Below are 21,481 nucleotides of genomic sequence, written 5' to 3' on the forward strand. Positions count from 1 at the left end.
TCTCAGCCCTTTGCCGCTCAGAAAGGCCAGCCAGCAGCTGCCCCTTATCCCCATCCCTGACATAAGCCAAGATGGATCAGGAAACCAAGCAAAGGCAGATGCCTAAACAAGCAGTTGGAAGAAGTTTATTCCCTTGTTTATGAAAATATTTTCCTAACAATCTTTAAAGCACATTCATTAAAAATGGCTTAACTGTTTACTCTTCTCTCAAGACTTCCCCCCTTCCCATCTCCTAGGGTATTAGCACAGAGGTATTTTGGATGACTTTTCCTTTCCACAGGTCTGTGTTACTGTCAGTTTTTATTCCTGGCATGGCCTGTTCATTCATTTTGTGTGACCAGGGCAAGCTGCTGCAAAGAGTCCTAACGGAACTAAATACAGCTGAGATTTTAAATGCAAGAGTAATTTTTAAATAATCTGTATCTCAAATACACATCGTCCATTCATCATTAAACCTACAGGGAAATTCTACTATTTTCAGGCAACCCGATGCCTTTTAGGTCAAACCACCTTTAGGAGTAAAATCTATAGTGTAGTCAGAAAAGAGGGCTTGTAAGACAGTGTTTGCAATTTCAGCTACAGAAAGATAAAGCCCATCTCCCTATCATCACTGAAGGGTAGAGTCTCTTTAGGGTGCCTATAAATAAGGGGCTGATGTCAGAGAACAGTTGCCATTATTACAGCTTTATTTCCTGCTTACATTTGGACAGGGGTTGTACCAACCTCTCAACCTTGAATCAATACAAGCTGTGCAATTTACTTATGAGAACATTTCTTTTCAAAAGGCTTCCTTTGAAGTCCACTCGGTGGGAGAAATTTGTCTTCCTGATAACAGAGGTCCCAGCCATTACTCTGGAACAGTTTTGCACTTTCCCCTTCTTTCTCATCCTTATGTCGTATTTGGGAAAGGAGTTCCCTTTTCTAAAGCTGCACTTCTATAAGTCTTCCAAAATTAGTGCAAGCTCCTTCTTATTATGCTTTTACTTCACAGCATAGATCCAAATTTAAATTATGGGTTCAGAACAGTACACAGATAGTCTGCTTGGTGTTATACATCTTATTTATGCTCTATTATCTTTATTTAGCATTATACTCAAGGGAACACAGCTTGATGTTGATACCATTTTCTCTCGCATTTCCTATTTATTGACTGTATCTCCCCACCTCCTGTTTTAACTGCAAGTAGAGAAAACACTTTGTCAGTTTGTTCAAGGAAAGTTGCAATAATTGCTTGGAAGTATGATCACATTCATTTTTCACCTAATTTATTTCTTTGTTCATTTTTTAAATACAGTAAGAAGGTAATGGGGTCTTCAAGATGGGAGAACAAGTCATTATACCTGAAAAAGAACAGTCAAGGTTGATTTAGCATTTAAAATAATAATAATAATAATAAATATAATAATAGTATATACATTTAAAAAAAAAAAAAAAAAAAAACAACACACACACAGAACAACAACAACAAAATTTGCTCATTAAGACCTGTCAGCTCCTCCTGGTGTTTTCATTTTAGAAGAAACACATCACACTGACTGGAAACCTGGACTTTAAGATCCAAATCTCATCACAGTCAGCAGTTTCTTCATGCAAGAGAGTATGAGGCTCAGGAGAGATGTTGTTCACTGGGAGAAAACATTTCATAAAAGGAATGTTCATCTATGAGTGCTGGGGATTAAAGTAAGCTTAACAAACACAAGCCAGTTTATCTGAAACACACTATTTTATGGATATCATGTGGAGCTACAAATGTACATAAGCACAATTTTTACTGGCTCTTGCATTTATACTAGGCATAATCTTCAGTTTGCAGAAGCTTGAGTATACATACAGCCTGCTGAGTACAGGCAAGAAATGCAGGTGTTAGAGCTGGCAACTGGATAAAACACTTTTTTCCATTTTACACTGCTATGTCTATTCCTCAAAGTGATGCTTGGGGGGTTGTAACTGAAGCCTGCCTCAAACAGGTACATCACAAAATACATGTAGAAAGTCAGATATCTAAACAGTTTTGTATACATCCAACTAGTTGCCAATTAGGTATCCAATTCCCTTGATTTGCCTTGATTTCAATTATACCTCTGTGGAGCTCAGGCTTAATAAAATCAACAGTCTTTAAAGGAATCCCTTACTTGTGAGCTGCTTGTGAATTAAAGGAGACCACCTCTAATAAAAGCACTCAGAATGTTATGTGTCACAGAGACATTCGCCATTCCTGCTGTTCCACACCTAGCTGGTGAGAGGAAGACATTTTCTGAGATCTTTCATAAATGCTATTGCCCCACTGTTCTTCACCCGACAGGAAACATGGGAAGTTTTACTTACCTGGAACAGTGTCCTTGTAAAAAAATCCTTGTCCATGCGTGTCTGAGCAGTGGTCCTGCAGCTGCCACCACCCACCTCCACTGCCCTTGCTTCCACATCTCATCTTAAGCACTCGCAATATCCTCAGCCTTGGAGGAGCATGCAACAGCAGCAGAACATGCTATGAGAACAGGGAATAATGACAGGAAACAAACGCCTGGTAGGCTTTCAGGCAACCTCTCGGTGTGCTGCTATTTCAGAGGACATTTCACTTGTGTGGGGAGGAAGGCAGCCTGAAGCCTTCATGCTCCCCTGTTAATTCAGTATGTTCATAACTTCATTCTTCTCTCACTTCTTGTAGACAAAGAGTAAAGTCCATTTTTGTAGATTTCTGTCTTCATCTCTGTTACCCATCAGTGTAGATTTACACCAGAAAGCTTAAACCATTAGACACTTCAAAACAAAAGAGCCATAGACTTTAACTCTGGTAATTTACAAACTACCCAGAACTTTGTTAATGTCTTAATGTCTTAATACTTCTGTAAATGTGGATGGTATATTTCAAAACCCAGCTAAAGGAAAATTACATTTATTTTGATTATAAGTTTGTTTTGACATAATTCTTGTTGTTGTTTTGTTGTTGTTGTTTCTTCTTCTATTAGAGGAACCCCAAATCCTTTACAGATACTAATGGATTAAGCCCTGGATTAAGCTTCACAAACTGATAGCATCTCAAGTACTATTATTCTTGCATTTTTATAGGCTATGTAATTGATACAGAGGTAAACAATTGTGCAAGCAGAAATCTCTTGTAGCACATTCAGAAAATAAAACAAATCAAGTTCTGATTTTCACTGCCATCCTTTAATCACAAGATATTCTTCCTCCCCCTCTTGTGCATCTTTATCTTAGAAAAGGTAGAATATTTTTAAACCAAATCCTGAAGCTCTTTATTTTGTCCCTTGATTTACTTGTTCAGTAATTATCTTCTGTGCTCATTTGTGAGCACATACACCCAAAGCATGGTAGAGATACAGCAAAAATTATCATCAACTGTAAAAACGGAGCTATGATCTGATATGAACAAGTGAGATACACATACACAAACAAATCAATTCAGAGAGATACATATACAAAACAAATCCATTTAGACCCTCTCTAGTATCACTCCTTGGATTCAATTTCCTGTTTCTAAACCAACCAGATTCACATTAGCACATCCTCAGCCTAAAACTCTTGAACTGCCCAAACCACAAAGAAACCATGGGCTTTTAATATACCAATTAAATAACAAGAATAAAAACACCCGCGACCACATATGAAATGCAAAGCTCCTACGTGTGATGAAAGAGTCTAATTTGTCCCATTATTAATATCTGTAGTTAACACTGGGAATTAGAGATGCTCACTAGAGATTGCCTCTAAAAATATTCTAAAAGTGTTCTGCATATATAGGATAATGTTTCCCTGTACAAACAGGATGAGATTTATTCTGCCTGACTTTAAGGTTCTTCCTGAATTGTCGATCTTCATTAGCGTTTTTGTCCATATCAGGAACGTGCTTTGGAAGCAAATCACTAGAGCTCCTCTCCTTTCTCAGCTTTTGTTAGTATCACACACAGAGAAGGAGCAGACTTGGAATAGGAGTTGTGGTGGTACCTGGCAGTCTGCTGTGCTGTCCCTTCCCACGTGGTTGCCAGTTCTGTATCTGACAGCTACAGCAGAGATCCTGCTTTGCTTAGACCGGATGGGCACCCTACAGCCACTTGCCAAGTGAGCACACAACAGAGATGCAAAACGAATACTAACATACAGAACTAGTAAGAGGTTTGTCACACTTTATGGAAAAAATACGGGGATAGAACTAGGAGCCAGGATTCAGTTTGATAAATCCACAATTCTGAACTGACCTAATCCTGTGACAGTCATCCATGGCAAAATGTTTGTCCACAGCATGCTCCTCTACCATGTAAAATAAAAACAAGCTCTGTGCTCTCACAGCTAGTGCACCTGCAGGCCATTGACCCCAGACAGTTTTGTAATAGTTATAGTCACTCAAACCTGACATACCCTTCCATAAAACTAAGAAAAATATTTTAGCTTTTCACAACTTCAAACCCTGTCTCTTGATAATAATCACCTTTTGTTTGGTGAATCATTTTGTCTAGCTAGAGAGCTTTTAAATAAGATTTTAAGAGTTTAGAATTGAACTGAAATTAAAAGATGAAACGTTTATTCAATAAAAAAAATCTAGAAACATAAACAACAAAAATCATATGTCCGTGAAGGTTAGAATACCACACATTTTTATGATTGCTGACAAGCACATAGTGAAATCATTTATCAAATAAAAGAAACTAAGTATTTTAAACCTACATAATAACATATAATCTCTTCTAGGAAATCTCACTAATCTGTGGCAATATTAGAAATATATCCCAGTGCTAGGAATGTGCAAAGCTTATGCAAATCTTAACTTGGGAAGATAGCATCTTATGAAGTTCTACCTTTATTCTATCATCTACTGTTGAACTAAGTCAAAAATTTTAGCAAAGTTGCCTGAGGTTATTTTAACTTTTTCACCTAAGAATTCTTTACTTCAAAGTGAATCCTGCAGTTCCACTTACTGTATGAAAAGATCTACAGTAGACATAAAATATGCTGAATTAAGAGGTTAGTGTGGGGGGTTTTTCTATTCTCTCCCCAGTAATGTCCAGTACCAGATGTTTCTGTAAAATAAATCAATGGTGGTCTTTAAAAAAATGAATGTCAGTAGTCTTATAGCATGTTTTTTGTTCTGTTTTAGTTCTTACTGTGCTTTAACAAGGAAAAGTAACATTTGGCAGAATCAAAAACTGTCTCTTTCTCAGAAAAAAAAAAAAAAAATCTTGCTAATATAAATAGCCAATTTTCCTGGCACTGTTTTTTTTTTTTTTTTTTTTGTGTGTGTGTGTGTGTGTTTTTTTTTTTTTTCTTTAATTAAAATTTCCAACATCTGCTCAAAGAAAAAAGGCTATAGGAACTCAAACTTACATTTTGAAACATCTACCTCTGGAAAGCAGTGCTAATTCTGCATCACCTGTTATCCATTCTTTATCAGAAACTTTTTTTGCAAATGCAGAACGAGTACACACAGCACATGCTGACATGGCGAATACAGCTTATTTCTGTACAAATAGGAAGGTCAAAAGTCTTCACTTGCTTGAACAGAGATGATAATTGAGAGAGATAAGCAGCCATGGCAGATTGCTTCAGCATTTCAGATCACCTGTGGAAGTACCTGTCTTGCCAATGGGCTCTGGGTAAGAAAGCTTTGAAGCGTGTGCAGACAAGCCAGGCTGCACTGGCAGGACTGTGAATTTCCAATTCCCAGTGCTCTGGCTTCGGTGCATCAGCATGAGTATGAGACAATGGCTCTCTGGGCTCTGCCACATGAAGCAGCTGCTGATGGGGATGGGCTGGCCACATGCAGGCATCAGCGGAAGAGTTGGGCTGGAATTAATCTCTACACCACATCCTCACTGTTGTCCACAGGACATGAGGTGTGCTCCTGGAGGGCATCTTCTGGTCAGGTCTAGACCTTAAAACAAGGCAGGTCATGTGCTCTCAGAGCACTCCATGATGCAAACCAAGACATGGGAAAAAGTAGAGATGACCAAGGGTATTTTTGCTAAAATTGCAGCAACTATTTTAATAATATTTGCCCCTAACCCCCAGATTGTAACAGTGATTCTCCTTTAATGTTGAACTCATCCAGGCATCACCGCAGCTTCAGCTTATGCTGTCACTTAAATTACAGTTGGAACTCAATGCACAAGAGAAATAGCAAAGCAAATTTAACCTGTACAAAAACAATGGCTGTGGTCCCAGATAAAGCATGCTCAAGAATGTGATACTGTTCTTCTCAGTGCCAGAAAGGTACAGAAGTTTTCCCAAACTATGCAAATAAATGCACAAGGTCTTGAATATAAAAATAACCTGATGAAATTTTGTAGGAAATTGTTCCTTAGAATAGACAAAATGGCATCTCCCATTTTGTGTGACAGTTTGGATCAAGTCCTTCTTGGACTCAAATGTATGTTCCCCCTTTAACACATTAGTTCTCAATCCTAAACTAAATTCAATAACAAAATAAGAAAAAGAAAACAGAGCAACAGAAATCACTAAAAGAGGATATATATTTAATTTACCCAAGTAAATCGAACATGGAACTGGTCAAAGAAAATCTGATTATGCCTTAGTTTTTCCTTCTTAAAGTTGTATTGGGTGTCTGAGTGACTGACGTGTATTTATGTGATGAACTAAGTAGTGCCCAGGTTTATTCAGAGGCTAATTAGCTTTTTATATTGAGAACTTACAATATGCTGCCTTATTTTATTTGTGAATGGTAAATTACCATTTCACCATGCTGTTTCTATGGCAATAACAGCTGCAAATAGTAAGTAGATAAATAGGATTTTACATGTATTCATCCAGATACCTACTTTCGGACATATTCACAGCAGTAGTCATTACCTATATCTCAAGACAGTCTTGCTTTACATTTGTGTATACTCCCTAACAAGTTTTGGTGAAGGTTTGCAGATTCAAGTCAATACAGTATATCCATCCAACTGTGAGCATCATACACTCAGGCATCCTGTTAATAAATAGCCAGACTTTTCAAAACCCCTTAGATATAACTTACTCCTTTATATATGTTTAAAGAAAAGAGAAAAAAAGAAGGAGTTGACACTTACTGTACAGCTCACCCTTAAACTGACTAATGCGTTTCAGGTATGTAACATTAATAAGCAGAAATTATACTTTTCTCTCAGTAAATTACAAAAGAATGAGTTTTGGTTTCTTTTTACACATCCCTCCTTTCCCCATCATCTGGTAACCTAAGATAATTACTAATGGATAAGCAATGGACAATTTTAAGTGGTTGCATTACGTCGTGTATGAGCAAGTGTTCCTCATAGGGTTAGTTTAATTTTGTCAATGACCCAAAAGCCTTTCTTTGCAAAGCACTTGAAGATGCCCAGCAGAATCTGCCACTCCCAGAGTTGAAGTAATTAGATAAAGTTATTAGATAACATGGGCAAGAGAAAGGACAAACACATTATCTCACATTTTAACCATTTTCAGCTGTATTAGTTATATATGAGCATAAAATGGCTGATGTAGCTGTTCTCCTGGAAGGAGAAGGGAGTGATTTTAGTAAGCCATAGGATAGCAAAAGAGAGGAAGTTTTGCAACATTGAGAGCTGATGCCACAGACATTGTCCCACACCGTGTGGTACTGGGAATAAAACAGATGCAGTAAACACCCAGAGCACAGAAAGTGATCCTGCAAGAGCCACAGCAGTGTGACAGCTTACAGATCTGGAGATCCCATGGTAGAGCTGAAAAGGGCTTGGAAGTTGAGGGGTCTGAAGGGGCGATGGAGAAGTGGCAGAAAATAGCCCTTTTTCCTGGCTGTAGCTGGTGACGAAATGCTGTGTATAATTCTGAACATCACTCAGACCAACAAAATTAATGACCTGATCAAATAATTTGATCTCTTAAAAACATCACAGTCTTTAAAGGTGGTTAACTGGCCCCATCAGATAACCCCATCAGATGGGGTTTTCAGACAGCCCGTGTGAATGGGAGAGATTAGGAGCAGAACAAGGCAGGAGATATTTGTGAGTGAAGGCACATGCCCAGCATACCAGTACACTCACATTCAAGTGACTTTCTTAATTAATTCTGCCTGCATATTACCTCCTCACTGTTTCATCAGAATATACTTTCAAGATAGCCTATAGATTATATCCATGAAAATGCACATATTTCCTCATAGAAACTGAACTAAATAAATATTTATTAAAAAAAAAAAAAAAAAGTCTATCAGTCTAGCATTTTTGTCACTACCCTAATGCCATGGGAAAATATAAGCAGATTCAGAAGCTATAGGGGATATATGGTTTTTGTTTGGTTGGTTAGTTGGTTTTGAATCAGCAAGGCAACTTTCTCTTACTCTGGTAATAGGAAACAAAAAATAAATGCCACAGCAACAGGTTTTTCTGCTTACTGCTCTAATGCCATTTGATCACTTACTAAATAACTAGCATCAGCTTCCTAGTTTACCTTTAAAAAGAACCAAAATAATAGGACATCTTAAAATGCACACAATATGTAATCAACAGATAGGCAAACCTATTCCATATAACAGTAACACAATGTAATCCAAGAGGATTATTTATCACTCTGCAGTTATCAAACTGTAATTCCAGTTCCCTCCATCTCTCCCCTGTTTTTATCGTGTGCTACATACAAACAGATACAAGGCTGTCCAAGGACAACAGCTTCTCTGATGCTGAGACCTGCAGGGGAAAAAAGAACTTTGAATAATTGTGTGTTCTTTTTCTGCTCCTAAATATATCCCTCCCTCTGCTGTTTTGCAGGAGCATGGCATACCGACTGACATGGGGTACGCAGTGGCTCCACATCACTCCGGGGTATACCCAGTTCACATCCAGCTATATGAGGCCTGGAAGAAGGTCTGGCACATCCGAGTGACCAGCACAGAAGAATATCCACACCTGAAGCCTGCACGGTACAGACGGGGCTTCATCCACAATGGCATCATGGTACACTACATTTCCATGCTTCATAGCAATATTACTTTAAGTGACTCAAAAGTATGCTATTTTTACCAAATGCTTCAAGTTTTACAGCAATCATTAAAATTCTCTGTGATCGAGGACTTGTAAAGATGCCAAAAGAGTGCATTTGTTAGGCAGCCAGTTTAAAAAAGTCACACGAACTGAGGCAACTGCAAATGTAATCCTCAGAAACTAAGTATATTTGTAGCCCAATCAACTATCAACCAAAGTATAAACACATATTTTGAAATTCATTAAACTGCTTAAGACCTATGTTTCAAGGTCTGGTTCATCTTTATGCATGAAAGGATTAGAAACCTCCCACCTGGGAAGATGAGCAGGTGTAAGTAATCTCCTCCAGCAAGCATGGCACTCCTCTGGGGCCAAGGTTTCTTTTAGGAGCTGCACTCCTAAAGCTCCCAAGAACCAGTGACCACACATGTGCCTGGCTCTTCCATGCCATGCATTGGGGTGAGAAGAGCATGCTTTACCTGCATACTTCAGCTGCTCAAAGGGCAGGAAAATGTGCAGAATTATTTAACCCATCCTACCAGCCATCAGCTTGGAGGAAAAATGTTATGATGGACCTGATCATGTGACTGAAATAGGTGAAAGGAAACTGCAAAAATTATACATGTATATGCATAAACAAAGCAAGAAATACTTGAAAGCCAGGTTCTGGGACCAAACAAAAGCCCCAGCTGATGCAAATATTGCCTGTGCATATAAAGTCTCATTTAGGGGATAAACATTTTGACAAAAGAAACATGTCTTAATCAAAAAAAACAAGTTTACACGGAGTCCAATTACAATTGGAATAGACTCAAATTCAGCAAGGCATTTACACTTATTAAAATGGTTTGCTGAATGCAGGCTTTGTTTGTTGCTTTAACCAAATAGAAAAGAAAATCAAAAACAGTGACTGCAGGGAAACAAAAGGCCTAGCCCAGGTGAATTGTGTCTCTGCATATATTAGGCAGTATCTGTAAGCCTTAACATTTGTTGTCTACTTGCTGCACCAGAGCCTTTCAATTGTAACTGGCTAATAACATAACTAAAACATCTAGTTTTCCAAGATCTGTTTATTTCCCCACATCTGCTAGCTTGCAGGTTTCTGACACACAGTCCTGTAATTGATGATAGGATGGAGACCTGACCTCAGGCCAGTCTCATACAAGCGCTCCACCAGTCCTGGACACATTTCACAAGCAGGAATCAGGGCTTCACTCATTTTCACACAATATGTAGTATAACGTGTAATGTTGGACTGAGGAAAACGTAAAGCCACAGCTCATTTGGGGTTCATAGCCTTGAAAAAAATCAGTTCAATGTGTCAAGAACATTAAGATTAATTGTCTGCAATAGTGAAGATGGCCAGGAAGCACTATTTATCCTTTAATAAACTAACCTTGCTAAGGGAAGAAGAGAGGTTTAGCTCTTTCTTCCTCTTCCAAATGCCAGGAAACAAGCCCTTAATTATTACTGGATGAGCTGGCTAAAGCAGTTTGCATGAAAGCTCAGAACATGTGATGCAGCTCTGCAGCTGTGATCTAGAAATCACATCTGCAGGACTGCCTTAGCTTACAGTGAGAGTGTAGAAGGTGCACAAGAGGCCATAAAAACGCCAGGTTACAGAGTGGGAAAGGCTGCAGCTTTGTTCGAGTTGCTGGAGGGATGACAGTGAATGTGCTGGGGTAAATTTGCAGAAATACATTAATATCACAATGGTGCTGTTGTTTTGTTTTCAGGTGCTCCCTCGACAGACCTGTGGCCTTTTCACTCATACTATATTTTACAAGGAATATCCTGGGGGTCCTCAGGAGCTGGACAAAAGTATCCGAGGAGGTGAACTCTTTCTCACCATTCTCCTGAATCCGGTAGGTAACTTCTTTTGCAGTTTTTGGATGCATTGGGTAACAATGGGGAGGAAGGGAAGGACACTAGTTTTCTTTGACCTTGTTTGGGAAATAAAAAAAAAAAAAACAAGACCATTTACTCAGAAGTAACAAGCAGTTTAAGAAGAAGTAAGCAAAAACTGCCTTTTGCAAATTTCTGACTGCATGCAACAAGTTGCTGGAAAATGTATTTGTTTCATTTTCAAACTGTTTCCCTTCCTGAAGCTGAGTCATTGTGAGAGGAAAGAGCACTGACATGTCTAACTGAGACTGAAAGAAAACAGTGACGGTAGAGAAGGTTGTGTCACCTTATCCTGCTTTCTTCCTCCCTGCTCCCCCAACTGTGCCTCTGCACGCTCCTAATAGAGCTCGATGAAAAACCCAGGGCTCAGGGCTAATATCATTCCCTTACCACCAACTCTTAAAAATAGGTCTTGTGTAGCCAAATAACACCTCCAGGCAGTACATAGCCTTCTAATGCCTATTCATCACCTAACAGTTACAGAAAAAAAGATGAAATGGGTTGAACGTTACTAATGAGGCAAGTGCATACAGGTAAGAAGTAAGAACGTCACAAAAAAGACTTGCAGAACAGCACCAAGAGCAGTGTTACCCAATAACATTTGTTTTGTTCAGTGCTGCATTTCTTTTTCTCTGTCAAGAATACATGAACCATAACCTAATACATATGGATGTAAATGTATATGTGCACAAACAGTCTATATAAGTATACATATACACACACATATGGTTTGATCAAGAGTGCCACAGGCTTTCTTAAGGGTGATTTGCATAGTTATTGCTCAGTTTTTCTCTCAATAAAACAGTCTGAACTGTACCACACAAATATACACATATATAACGCAGGTAAAACAACACAATGCAGGTAGGTACACAGGTGTGACTGTGATCTAACCAAGGATCAAGGAGGAAAGCTGCATGACTGCAAATGCTGTATTTTGAAATGTCTCAGTTTCCTTGCCTATAAACAACAGCTGGTGCCATTTGAGACAGTAGCCTAGAGGTGAGAAGAGGAAGGACAAGAACAAAAACCATACCAATTATTTTTTGTTATTGTCCTTTTTTCCTCCTGTTCCACTCAAGGTATACTACTCACAAGATAAATGTCTTGTGTCTTGGTAGGTGGCCTAATTTTCAGTGGTTTCAAATTGCAGTACTCATTGACTTCTTTGTAGAGTTAAAGAAACTTCTGCTGAAACTAACTCTCAAATCCAGGTCGCTTATTTAGAGACCTAAATATAGATTTTGGTATTCTATAATTAGATGCTTGTGTGTGAAAATTTTGGCTGGGGAGCTAAGTTGGAGTCTGAGTCAAAGCAATTCAGTGGTCATAAAGAAACGGGACATTTATATCAGTATTTTTTCTACACCATGCATGTGACAGCTAATTGGAGAATAAAACACTGTTCTTTGTTCTCTCTCCGTTTACCTCTGACTGGCTTTTCTCCCCATAGTTTCCTAAAGTGTAATTTGACTGATCACTGTCTTGAGAGGCTGCTGGGATTTATCCTGAGCTTTATCATACTTTGATCATCATCTGCGCATCTTTCATTTATCTTAAGATTTCCTCAGATTTAGGCAGTTGAGCCCTCAGCAGCAAAGTGTTTTCTCTCTCCAAGAACAGGGATGCTCAGAGTATCCCCATTTCTTCAGTCAATTGCCCATTCCAATCCAAGTTTTTGAGTACGCTCAGGCCACCCTGACTTCTACAAAATCACATCTTCCTTAATTTCAGGTATTTCTTTTTTGCTGACAACAAATAAGCAAGGAGCTACAAGCTCACGGGTGCTCATTACAAATTTCAGCCACTGGATCTTTCAAAGCAATTGTTTCTAAATGTTCTTTCAAGAAACTGATTGAGGCTGTGGAGAAGAGTAGCTGTTCAATTAGTCTAAGAATTTTACTAAATATTTACCCTACCCCTCATTTTTCCTACAGTTTAGCCTTCATGAAGTATTATTGAACTGGATGAAACAGATAGGCCTGTCCCACCATTTTATCATGCTCTCCTCAAGTTGTTATTCTGGGGTCTCCCAGAGCAGGACCAACCTGACAGGTGCTGGAGCATTTCCTTCATACTGTCAGGTTTCCCCCAGCTGGTCTTCACCCAGAAAGGACCAAACCTATCCCTGGAGGGGTTCCTCAAGATACATGGGCACACACAGTTCCCCACTTGTTACACTGCACATAAAACACAGAAAACTTGTGAAAAGCAGTTCTACCCTCTGCCTATTACAGGTAGTGAAGTTTCAGAGGTGATGCAGCAGAGAAGAGATTTTTCCTAGGAAGGCGGTATGCAATGGCAGGCAAAGCATTTCAGATTTAATCATGCATCAGTGATGTTCACAACAGATTTAAACAGACTATCTTCCAAAGAAAAGGTGGGGAAAAAGGTTTTCTTCGATTTTCTTCAGTACATGAGCTTGTTTTGACCAAGCTATGTTCCAATAACTTGAAAGTGCAATATATATTATTGGGTGGCATTTGAAAAGAACAGCTTTATATCTATACTGTTAATGTTTGATTTTTCCCCCCTATACTTTTATGATATTCTATCTTTACCTCATCAAAACTAATATTTTACTGAGCTGAGCCACACAAGTGAAATACTGACATGCAGTTCCCCAACTCTAAGGTAAGCATGAATCTGCTCCAATATAATGCTTATTCAGACAGGAAGAAATATAATTTAATCATGTGTGAGCTGAAGTAAGATATACCACAGAACCCCACTATCATTCAAGTCAGGTTGGTACACTACCCTATGAAATATGTGTTGACAACAGTAAAATAAATAAATAAATAAATAAATAAATAAATAAAAAATCTAGCCCCATCTCAGAAAGCTACTCACGTGAGTAGGAAAAAAAATCACCTATGTTCATGCATCCATCTTTTTTTAAATACCAAATCTGGACAGCACACAAATGAACAAATAGGGAGGCCTGGCTTTTATTCAAAGTAAGAGAGAAAGAATACAGATCAGTATCATAAAATCTATAGTACCTCCTGAAAAGGATCAAGATTGTCTATTCCAAACTCAATTGAATAAAAAATACACTTTGATGTGTTCTCCAGACCACTGATAGTACATGTATGTATTGGAGCAGCGAGAGACTTCCCAGTGTATAGCCTAGAAGCTTTTCATATGCCTATGCTCATTAATAAGCTTTCTTAACATTTGGATATCAAACTATGCATTTGTGGGGTTTACCAAGAGCAGTGTGTTGTAAACCAACATGTGCTATCCAAATGGGTTATAGAAAAAACAACTGTTTGAAATGCAAAGGCTTTATCAATTATTTTTTTTCTTTATTTAATGATGTGCCTAATCTAGTCATGAGTAGAAACCATTCCATAAAATAAAATTCTAACCAGAACACACTACCGCCTACCATGTAAGCTGCTTTACGTGTTGCTGTAGTTACCCTTCAGGTTTTGCAAGGAAAGGAATTGTCTGTACCATTGTTTATTTTTGCACTAGTGATGTTGGTTACAATTTTCTTTTACCCTTAAAACAATAGCCCAGATCTGGTGTGGAAGAGATTTGCAGAAATGGTGTAACTGCTGTAATTCTACTGCCTCTTGGTTCCACAAGTCTCCTGCTTGCTGGGGCCTGGTCTCAACTGCGTATGCATGACTGCTACTGGCAGTGTTGAGAATTATGGGCAAAAAAGGGGAGAGGGGAATCCCTCCTCATGAAGAATGCACTTTTCAGCAGAATGAGGATGGGATAAAACTCCTTTTCTGCTTTCTGAAGTGAATGTATGCATGTGCACTCTCATAGCATTGCCAGGCTACCGTGACAACTAAAGCTACATACCAGCTATAAGCGTTATCACCATAAAATCATATTTGAATCCAAGAATGGCCCTGGGTTAAAAAAAGTCTTAATGCAGCTAGTTATCTGCCCAGTTCCATGTGGAGGTGTCCACCTCTGTGGCCCAGTTTGAAAAGGACAGGAGGGGAAAAAAAAAATATCTGGTTTCACAGAATCCTTTCTACAGTTTCAGCAGACAATCCCTTTATTATTTTATGAGATGTCTTCTTGATCAAGTAGGCTAGAAGTTACGAAAGGGCTTCTTAGCAAGTTTGCTTGTGGTTGTTGCATTTTTGTCTGGCTTTTGTTCCCTTCAGCAGTTTTTACATTATTATTTCTTGTAGATGAGCCTAACACAATAGTTGGGCAAAATTTCCAGGAGTTTTCCTCATAAAAACAAACAAATCCTGCTTATAAAAAACTGCTGATATACTTTTTAAACAAAGTTAAACTTGACCAGTGCAGTTCAATGACATTTTCCCAAAGCAGCTATGCAGGGGCCAGAAGTGACAGAGCACACTTCTCTTCATGGTCAAAGCTCAGATATCTGCTACTTTTTCCAGAATTTTTGAGAGCTCCTATTTAAGGCCTAGCTTCTTTTTGGATGACCCATCTTTGAATATAAAGTATCAAGCATGCACTGAAGCATAGAGGAGGGCTGTACGGATTAACAGCAAATTATAACAAAGAGGCAACAGGATTAAAAATCCTTGGAACCCTAATGACTGCTTCAGTGATTTCAGATAACCTTGCTATCAAGTTCGCTCTTGAGTCCTGGTGTCGCACGAGGCCTCCTTGCCCCTGGCTTCTCTTTTGGAGAGCCATGAAACCTCTTTGATTTTGCCTCGTTAGACAGAGCTGTCTAACAGGTTAAACTGTTGCTTGTAAGCAGACTAATAACACCAATAAATAAGAGCAAAGGGCTGCAGTATGGTTTGACCCCTCTTTCCCTTCACAGCACCAATTCATCACCTTCCCTGCTCCATCTTACTAACCCAACAGCTGCCCCTCTGCACCAAGCAGTACCACATATATTACCTGAGAGTAAGAGCACAGCTGAAAACACTTCATTTCATGCCCACAGTCATTCTGAGGCAAGGCTACCAGAAGTGAAAAGCCATACTTTGCTCTCCAGTTAACAGAATTATTACAGGTTTTCCCCACTCGCTTTGAGATAGTCTTTTTCAGACTGTTTCAAATTTCAGAAATAATTGCGGTGCCTTGATTAAAATGAGCATACCACTACCTTTTGCAGTGGATTACAGCTATTTAGCTGTCTAAAAACAAACGAAGTCAACAATTTCTGGCCTCCTAGCTTACCGCGTCAGGGGCAAAGAAACAGAAACCTGAACATGTGTGAACAAGTAGTGGTATAAGCCATTCTGAAGAGAGACAGATGCACGATAAGGGGATGAATGAAGTTTAGCATGAATAGTAGCCCAGGCACAACTGAACCAAGTCAACATCAGCACCAGCTGCCAGGAGGACTGTCTGCTTTTCAGCTGCTGGACCATTAGCCTAAAGTCTTCTTTGTATTGACATCCATACAGACAGGATAACACAGGGAAATCTCTTTCCTTAGGCTATTATAGCATCCACTTATAATCTTATTCCCCCTAACAAGTGCAAGTAAAAACACTACTTAAATAATCAAGTTTTGATTAAATACTTTTTCAATTACTTTGAACACTGGAGCACATTTCAAAAATAATTAAATGCAGGGCAGCAAATTAACTAAATAGGAATGATGCATGAGATGGGAAGATTTTATTTATAACTAAGTTGGGGTTAGATTGCTACTCCTTTGATTATAATAGTGAGCAATAGCCTATGTAGATTGCAGCATGATTTCTTTGACTGTATGTTCCATATATTTCATAGGAGATGTCACAAAGTGGCTTTGGCAGAGGGATGGTGGGAGATAATTAAGTTTTTGTATGAGCTAAAGAACCCGCAGATAAATCTTGAAATGGGCAAGAAAGAACTTTATATCTGCTTCCCTTTTCCAACATTAAAGCACCACCAACAAAGGTTACTGCACATTCTCTTTATTTCACTCCTGAAGTTTGGCAAGCATGGGAATTACAGAAACTGTATCCATTATTCCAGATGGAGTTAGCAATTTCAGCAAATGTATAACAAATGTATATTAAGCTCATATACCGAAAATGTTTGCACTTTATAAAGAAATGTTACATAGATGGTTAAATTAGAAAATGCCCAAGTGACATTGCGTTAGGATAGTTTGTTGAGAGATTGTCAACGGGATCTTCTGATGGATTTTTTTAAATGGCTTCTACTGAACACTCTGTGGCTCAGAGATATATTTTCATTCTCTAATTTATGAATCCTGGAGATGAGTCACGTCTGGCAGAGATGATTTAGTGGTATGCAGAGGAGGGATAAATTCTACCAACACAGACAGAAATCAAACCAACTTTCCTTTGAGTTTTAATGAGGGTTACACGAATCCCAGCCAGACCTTTCCAGGACCCAGCTAATGCGGAAGGCTGCTCGAGTCTATAGTTTGGGGTACTTATTCTTTGCATAAACACTTCAAAGCAAAGCTCATTAAAGTTAGTGGAAAAAGTCTAAGTGAACAGACTGGGTTTGAAATAAACCTAAATAGGGCTACTCTTTCAAAAGGTTTCCATCTTTCTCTTCTCTGAACAGTTTCGTTCATTTGGAGGCTCAGAACAATAACAAGGAGCTTCAAATATATTTACAAATAAGAAATGTACATACAGTTTGGGATGGAAAATGAGACATTACTGTGGCTGTTGGGGTTTCCCTTTACCATTTCATCCAAAAAAAGCAATGAAATATTCAAATAGAATATTTTTTTCTCCCTTGCCAGCCAAAACTAGCAGTTCAATCACTGTTGCATTATTATTTCCAATGTTACTTACTTTGTGGTTTGACAGCAACATCAAAAATCAGTTGTTCACAAAATTTTAATTAGGACAGGAGTGCAGCATAAGCATTTTCATGCCAGTAGTGAAAAAACAGCAAAACCACCTCAATCAATAGAAATAAGCAATGAGAAGAAAAAGAAAGAGGCAATTAAAACATCAATTGGTCAAAAACAAATTTTACAAAACTGCGTTTGTACCTAATCTCATTTTGATAGCAAAATTAAATCATCTCAATACTAAGAATTAAAATACTTGTCACTGTGCTGTGATAGCACATATGTCTGTATGATATACAGATAAATCATGAAACAAAGAAGTATACTGCTACTACTCAGGACATCTTTAAATGCCAGTCACAAACACGTTACCCACCCCAGCCCATTCCGGCACAGACTGGCAGTTTTCTTCCCAGAAATGAAAGCTCTGGCAGCTCATTTCTGGTCTCTTTCCCCCTTGTCTCTTGCAAACTTTTCCAGTGAGAACGAAAGGCCTCAGGAGGGTGCATGACACACAGAGGATTTGCATCCAGCATTAAAGGGCAAAAAGCAAGCACAGCATCCCAAGTCAAAGAGCATCGGAACCATTAGGAAGTGTTTGTTTCAGCCCACTAATTCTGGGTTTTCTTTAAAGCACCAGATGAGAGGAATACCATGGCTTTAACATCTGAATCTAACACTAACCAACTACTTAAATATGACAGAAAATTATCTGGTCTCACGTTCTGAGCAGCACTGAAGCAACCTGATCCCTTGTGAAAAAAAAATGAGTTTACTGCTGGTGTACAGCATTCCACTTCAACAGAAAAAAAAAAAAGAAGTTAATTGGTTCTGTGGTGTATTTTTTATTTTTTGGTGGTAGTGGTTGTTTTTTGTGTGAGTTTTTTTTTTTTTTTTTTTTTTTTTTGGGGGGGGGGGAGACATTTTTAAAACCATTTTGAACAAACTGTGACATTTCCTTTTCTCTCTTCCTAAATCTTGCCAGTTCCTTAGAACCATCTTGCGGTGCTTTGAGGTGTTTTCAAAGTGGTTTTTTTTTTTAAATGTATGCTTCATTGCTTTATGTAATTATAAATGAAAATGAAAATGTAAGGGAGATTTTATTTCTGAGTGTTCAACATTTCAGTCATTTTCAGCCAGTATTTCTTTTTATTCTACTCATTATTTACTGTTTAATTCCCCCTTAGAATAAGTTTCTCCCTTCCCAGTATTTAATTGTAAAATCCCCCCCCCTCCTTTGTTACCAGCACTGCACCACACTGCTTTTCTGTCTTTTTTTAAATCACTCCCCTTCAAATGTTAACTGTGTGTGCACTTCTCTCTTTGACATCCTTGGTACAGAGAGAAGACAAGTTAACTGGTGTTAAATTCAACCTGCATAAGGGTACCTTGTTTGGAAAGAGAGCTTTACTGTGAAAGCTGTGATGCGCTAGTTGAAGCGATACATTTCTAAGGCACATTTACAGTCATTTCTATCATCTGCTAACGCGAACAAACACAGAGTGTGAGATGCAACAAGCAAATGACATGTAAAGCGCAAACCTGCTCTGCTCCAAAATGTAAACCACAAAAATATGTAATTAAAAAACTTCATAACATCCACTTTCCAAACCAGAATACTTTCAGCCCCAAAAAGGTTTCTCACAAAACAATTTAAGGAATTCCATTGGAGTTTAAATTTAAGCAGGTTTTTCCACATCCAAATGTCAGCCTCAAAACTAAGTGGGTTCAGTCTGTGTTCTCTGACCATTGCCCTTCATTCAGTCTCCTGAGAAATGCTCTGACATATTTAAAGCACGCTCTTACAAACTGTTCTATATATCACAACTGCAGTATCCACAAGGTCTTCCAGTATCTGTTTTCTAGTTCATCTCCTTTACTCCCCTGCTTCACAGACAACAAAGAACAGTCATAAACATTTAACAGCCAAGATAAGCTAATAAATACAGCCCTAAATATTATCACCATTACAAACAAGAGCAAGTCATTTCTCCTAAAAAGTATCTTTAAACCAGAGAGCTTTTTATTAAGCCAGCAAGAAGCAGCACAAAAGGCACCTCAGTCAAACACCATAGCAAGAATAAGTGTGTCAGGCTTTGAGAAGACCCAGCAAGACCCACTTGCTCAATTGAGTGGTCAGTTAATTGGATTTACTTGCCAGTCTGGTTCTCATTATTTGTTGACCTCAAAAAGCAGACTGATAACCCCTAATACTGCCACTCCCTTTACTGCAGCATCCTTCCTAATTTCTGCTTAGTTATATCCCCATTTCAGGTCCAAAGCCACTATCTCCATCTGAGAGGCACTGCAAAGTTAACTCTGAAACAGAAGAAATAGTTGCAGATCTTGTTGTATGCAAGGACAAAGCTTCTCAAAAAGTATGACTCAACGTCTGCACATATGGCTACATTCAAGAAACAGAAAAGCTTGCAGAAAATGAAACATAAAATGGGACCCCGCCATCTCAAGGCTTTCCTATCTTTGCCCAGTCATGGCTGAATGCAATGAAATAAGATTTTCTGTAGCCTGAACTGGGAATGCCAGATATCCCTTAGAGAGGTAGTTAAATCAAAGTTAAATCTGCACCAAGGAATATCCGGTGCCTTACTCCACAAGATATTTCTCTTTTTCTAATTTTCCTCACTTTTTTTCCCCTATTACAGAGGTGAACTTGTCTGGAATAACTCTTCTTTTTGCTTGTTATTGCAAGGTATTTTAATTCAGTCTTTCATCATCTCCTTTCCATTGTGCCACCAAAAAAAATTTGCATAGGCCATTCCTGCATTCCTTATTTATATATACATATAAACATTTTACATATGTATGTACACACACACTTAACTCTAGATTTATCTCTCTATCACCACAGAGTACCCAGAGACACAAGCATACCCTGCACAAAATTCTTTTGTCCTAAAAAAAATCAAAATAAGACATATCTGCAACTGAGAGACTAAGCCACTTTAAGGTTAAAAAAATAAAAGTAGTAGAAAAAGGAAAACATGAAAGTTTTAACACTTAAGATTCTCTTCCTATCTCAATCAAAAATCCCTAAGAAGCTTCATCCTGAGATGAAATGTAGTCATTCAAGAAGATTAGCTTCTTCTGTGGAAATTTAGTTGTCAAGAGTGAAATCAGACCTGTGATTGAAAGGTAACTTTAAACTCAACTCAGGAGAAGCTGCAGACGCACCCTAGATAAGGAATATTATTATTCTAACTTTGCCTTTTTGCAGTGTGATCTTGTTTTGTTCAAATTCTTTGTAAGTGGCATGGGAGGCTTTTAATTTTGAAGGCCACTTAAATGCATTTACATTTTTAAACTCATCATAACTAAAGGGTTATTGTTCATTTCCAGTCTGTTAGATCTAGATTCTCCATGTCCCACATGTGCCGTACTTAGAACATATTGTTCTCGTTTCCTTCTCTCATCACAAAACAGATGAGAATCACATGTTATTGTTTCAGAATATTAAAAGTAAATGCAGAGAGGGGTTCATTCATACCTTCCACAAGAGATCTGGGAACGTTATTATGAAACATCTTGAGTTTCATAATATTTTTAATCTTGAGTGTTAATATTTTTTTTTTATTTTTATTTGCTTTGTTTCTTTGAGCATAGCTTCAGAAAGAGTAAAATAAAATAACCTTGGGCTTTGTAGGAAATGTGCTGCAATCCAAAAGTAATTCATAATGCAGTTCTAATAAGGGCCCTGTGAATAGAGGACCTCAGCATGTTTCAGGAACAGGAGAAAGAAAATCCCCACCACCACAGAAAGGTCAATACTTACTGAGTCATTATTAGCAGGCTACTGCATATAGGTACAGGTGTGTCCCTCTCCAACATAAGAAGAGTTATGTGAATTCTACCAGAGCAAAAGGGAGCTTTACTATTAACC

The 21,481-nt window shown here is 38.3% G+C and overlaps 1 protein-coding gene across 1 annotated transcript in view; it reads left to right on the top strand.

Annotated features, from left to right (window-relative positions):
- The window catches only part of LOC311208916 (bifunctional heparan sulfate N-deacetylase/N-sulfotransferase 4), a gene marked incomplete at both ends in the record, with an annotated part of 84,207 nt that overhangs the window by 35,094 nt on the left and 27,632 nt on the right, over positions 1–21,481 (top strand). The window contains 2 exons of the mRNA XM_084285949.1: positions 8,736–8,921; positions 10,685–10,813. Coding sequence (XP_084142075.1) covers positions 8,736–8,921; positions 10,685–10,813 — 315 coding nt within the window. The remainder of the gene's footprint in view (positions 1–8,735; positions 8,922–10,684; positions 10,814–21,481) is intronic.

The sequence above is a fragment of the Netta rufina genome (genome assembly GCF_964035555.1).
Source record: "Netta rufina genome assembly, chromosome: 4".
Taxonomy (NCBI): Eukaryota; Metazoa; Chordata; class Aves; order Anseriformes; family Anatidae; genus Netta; species Netta rufina.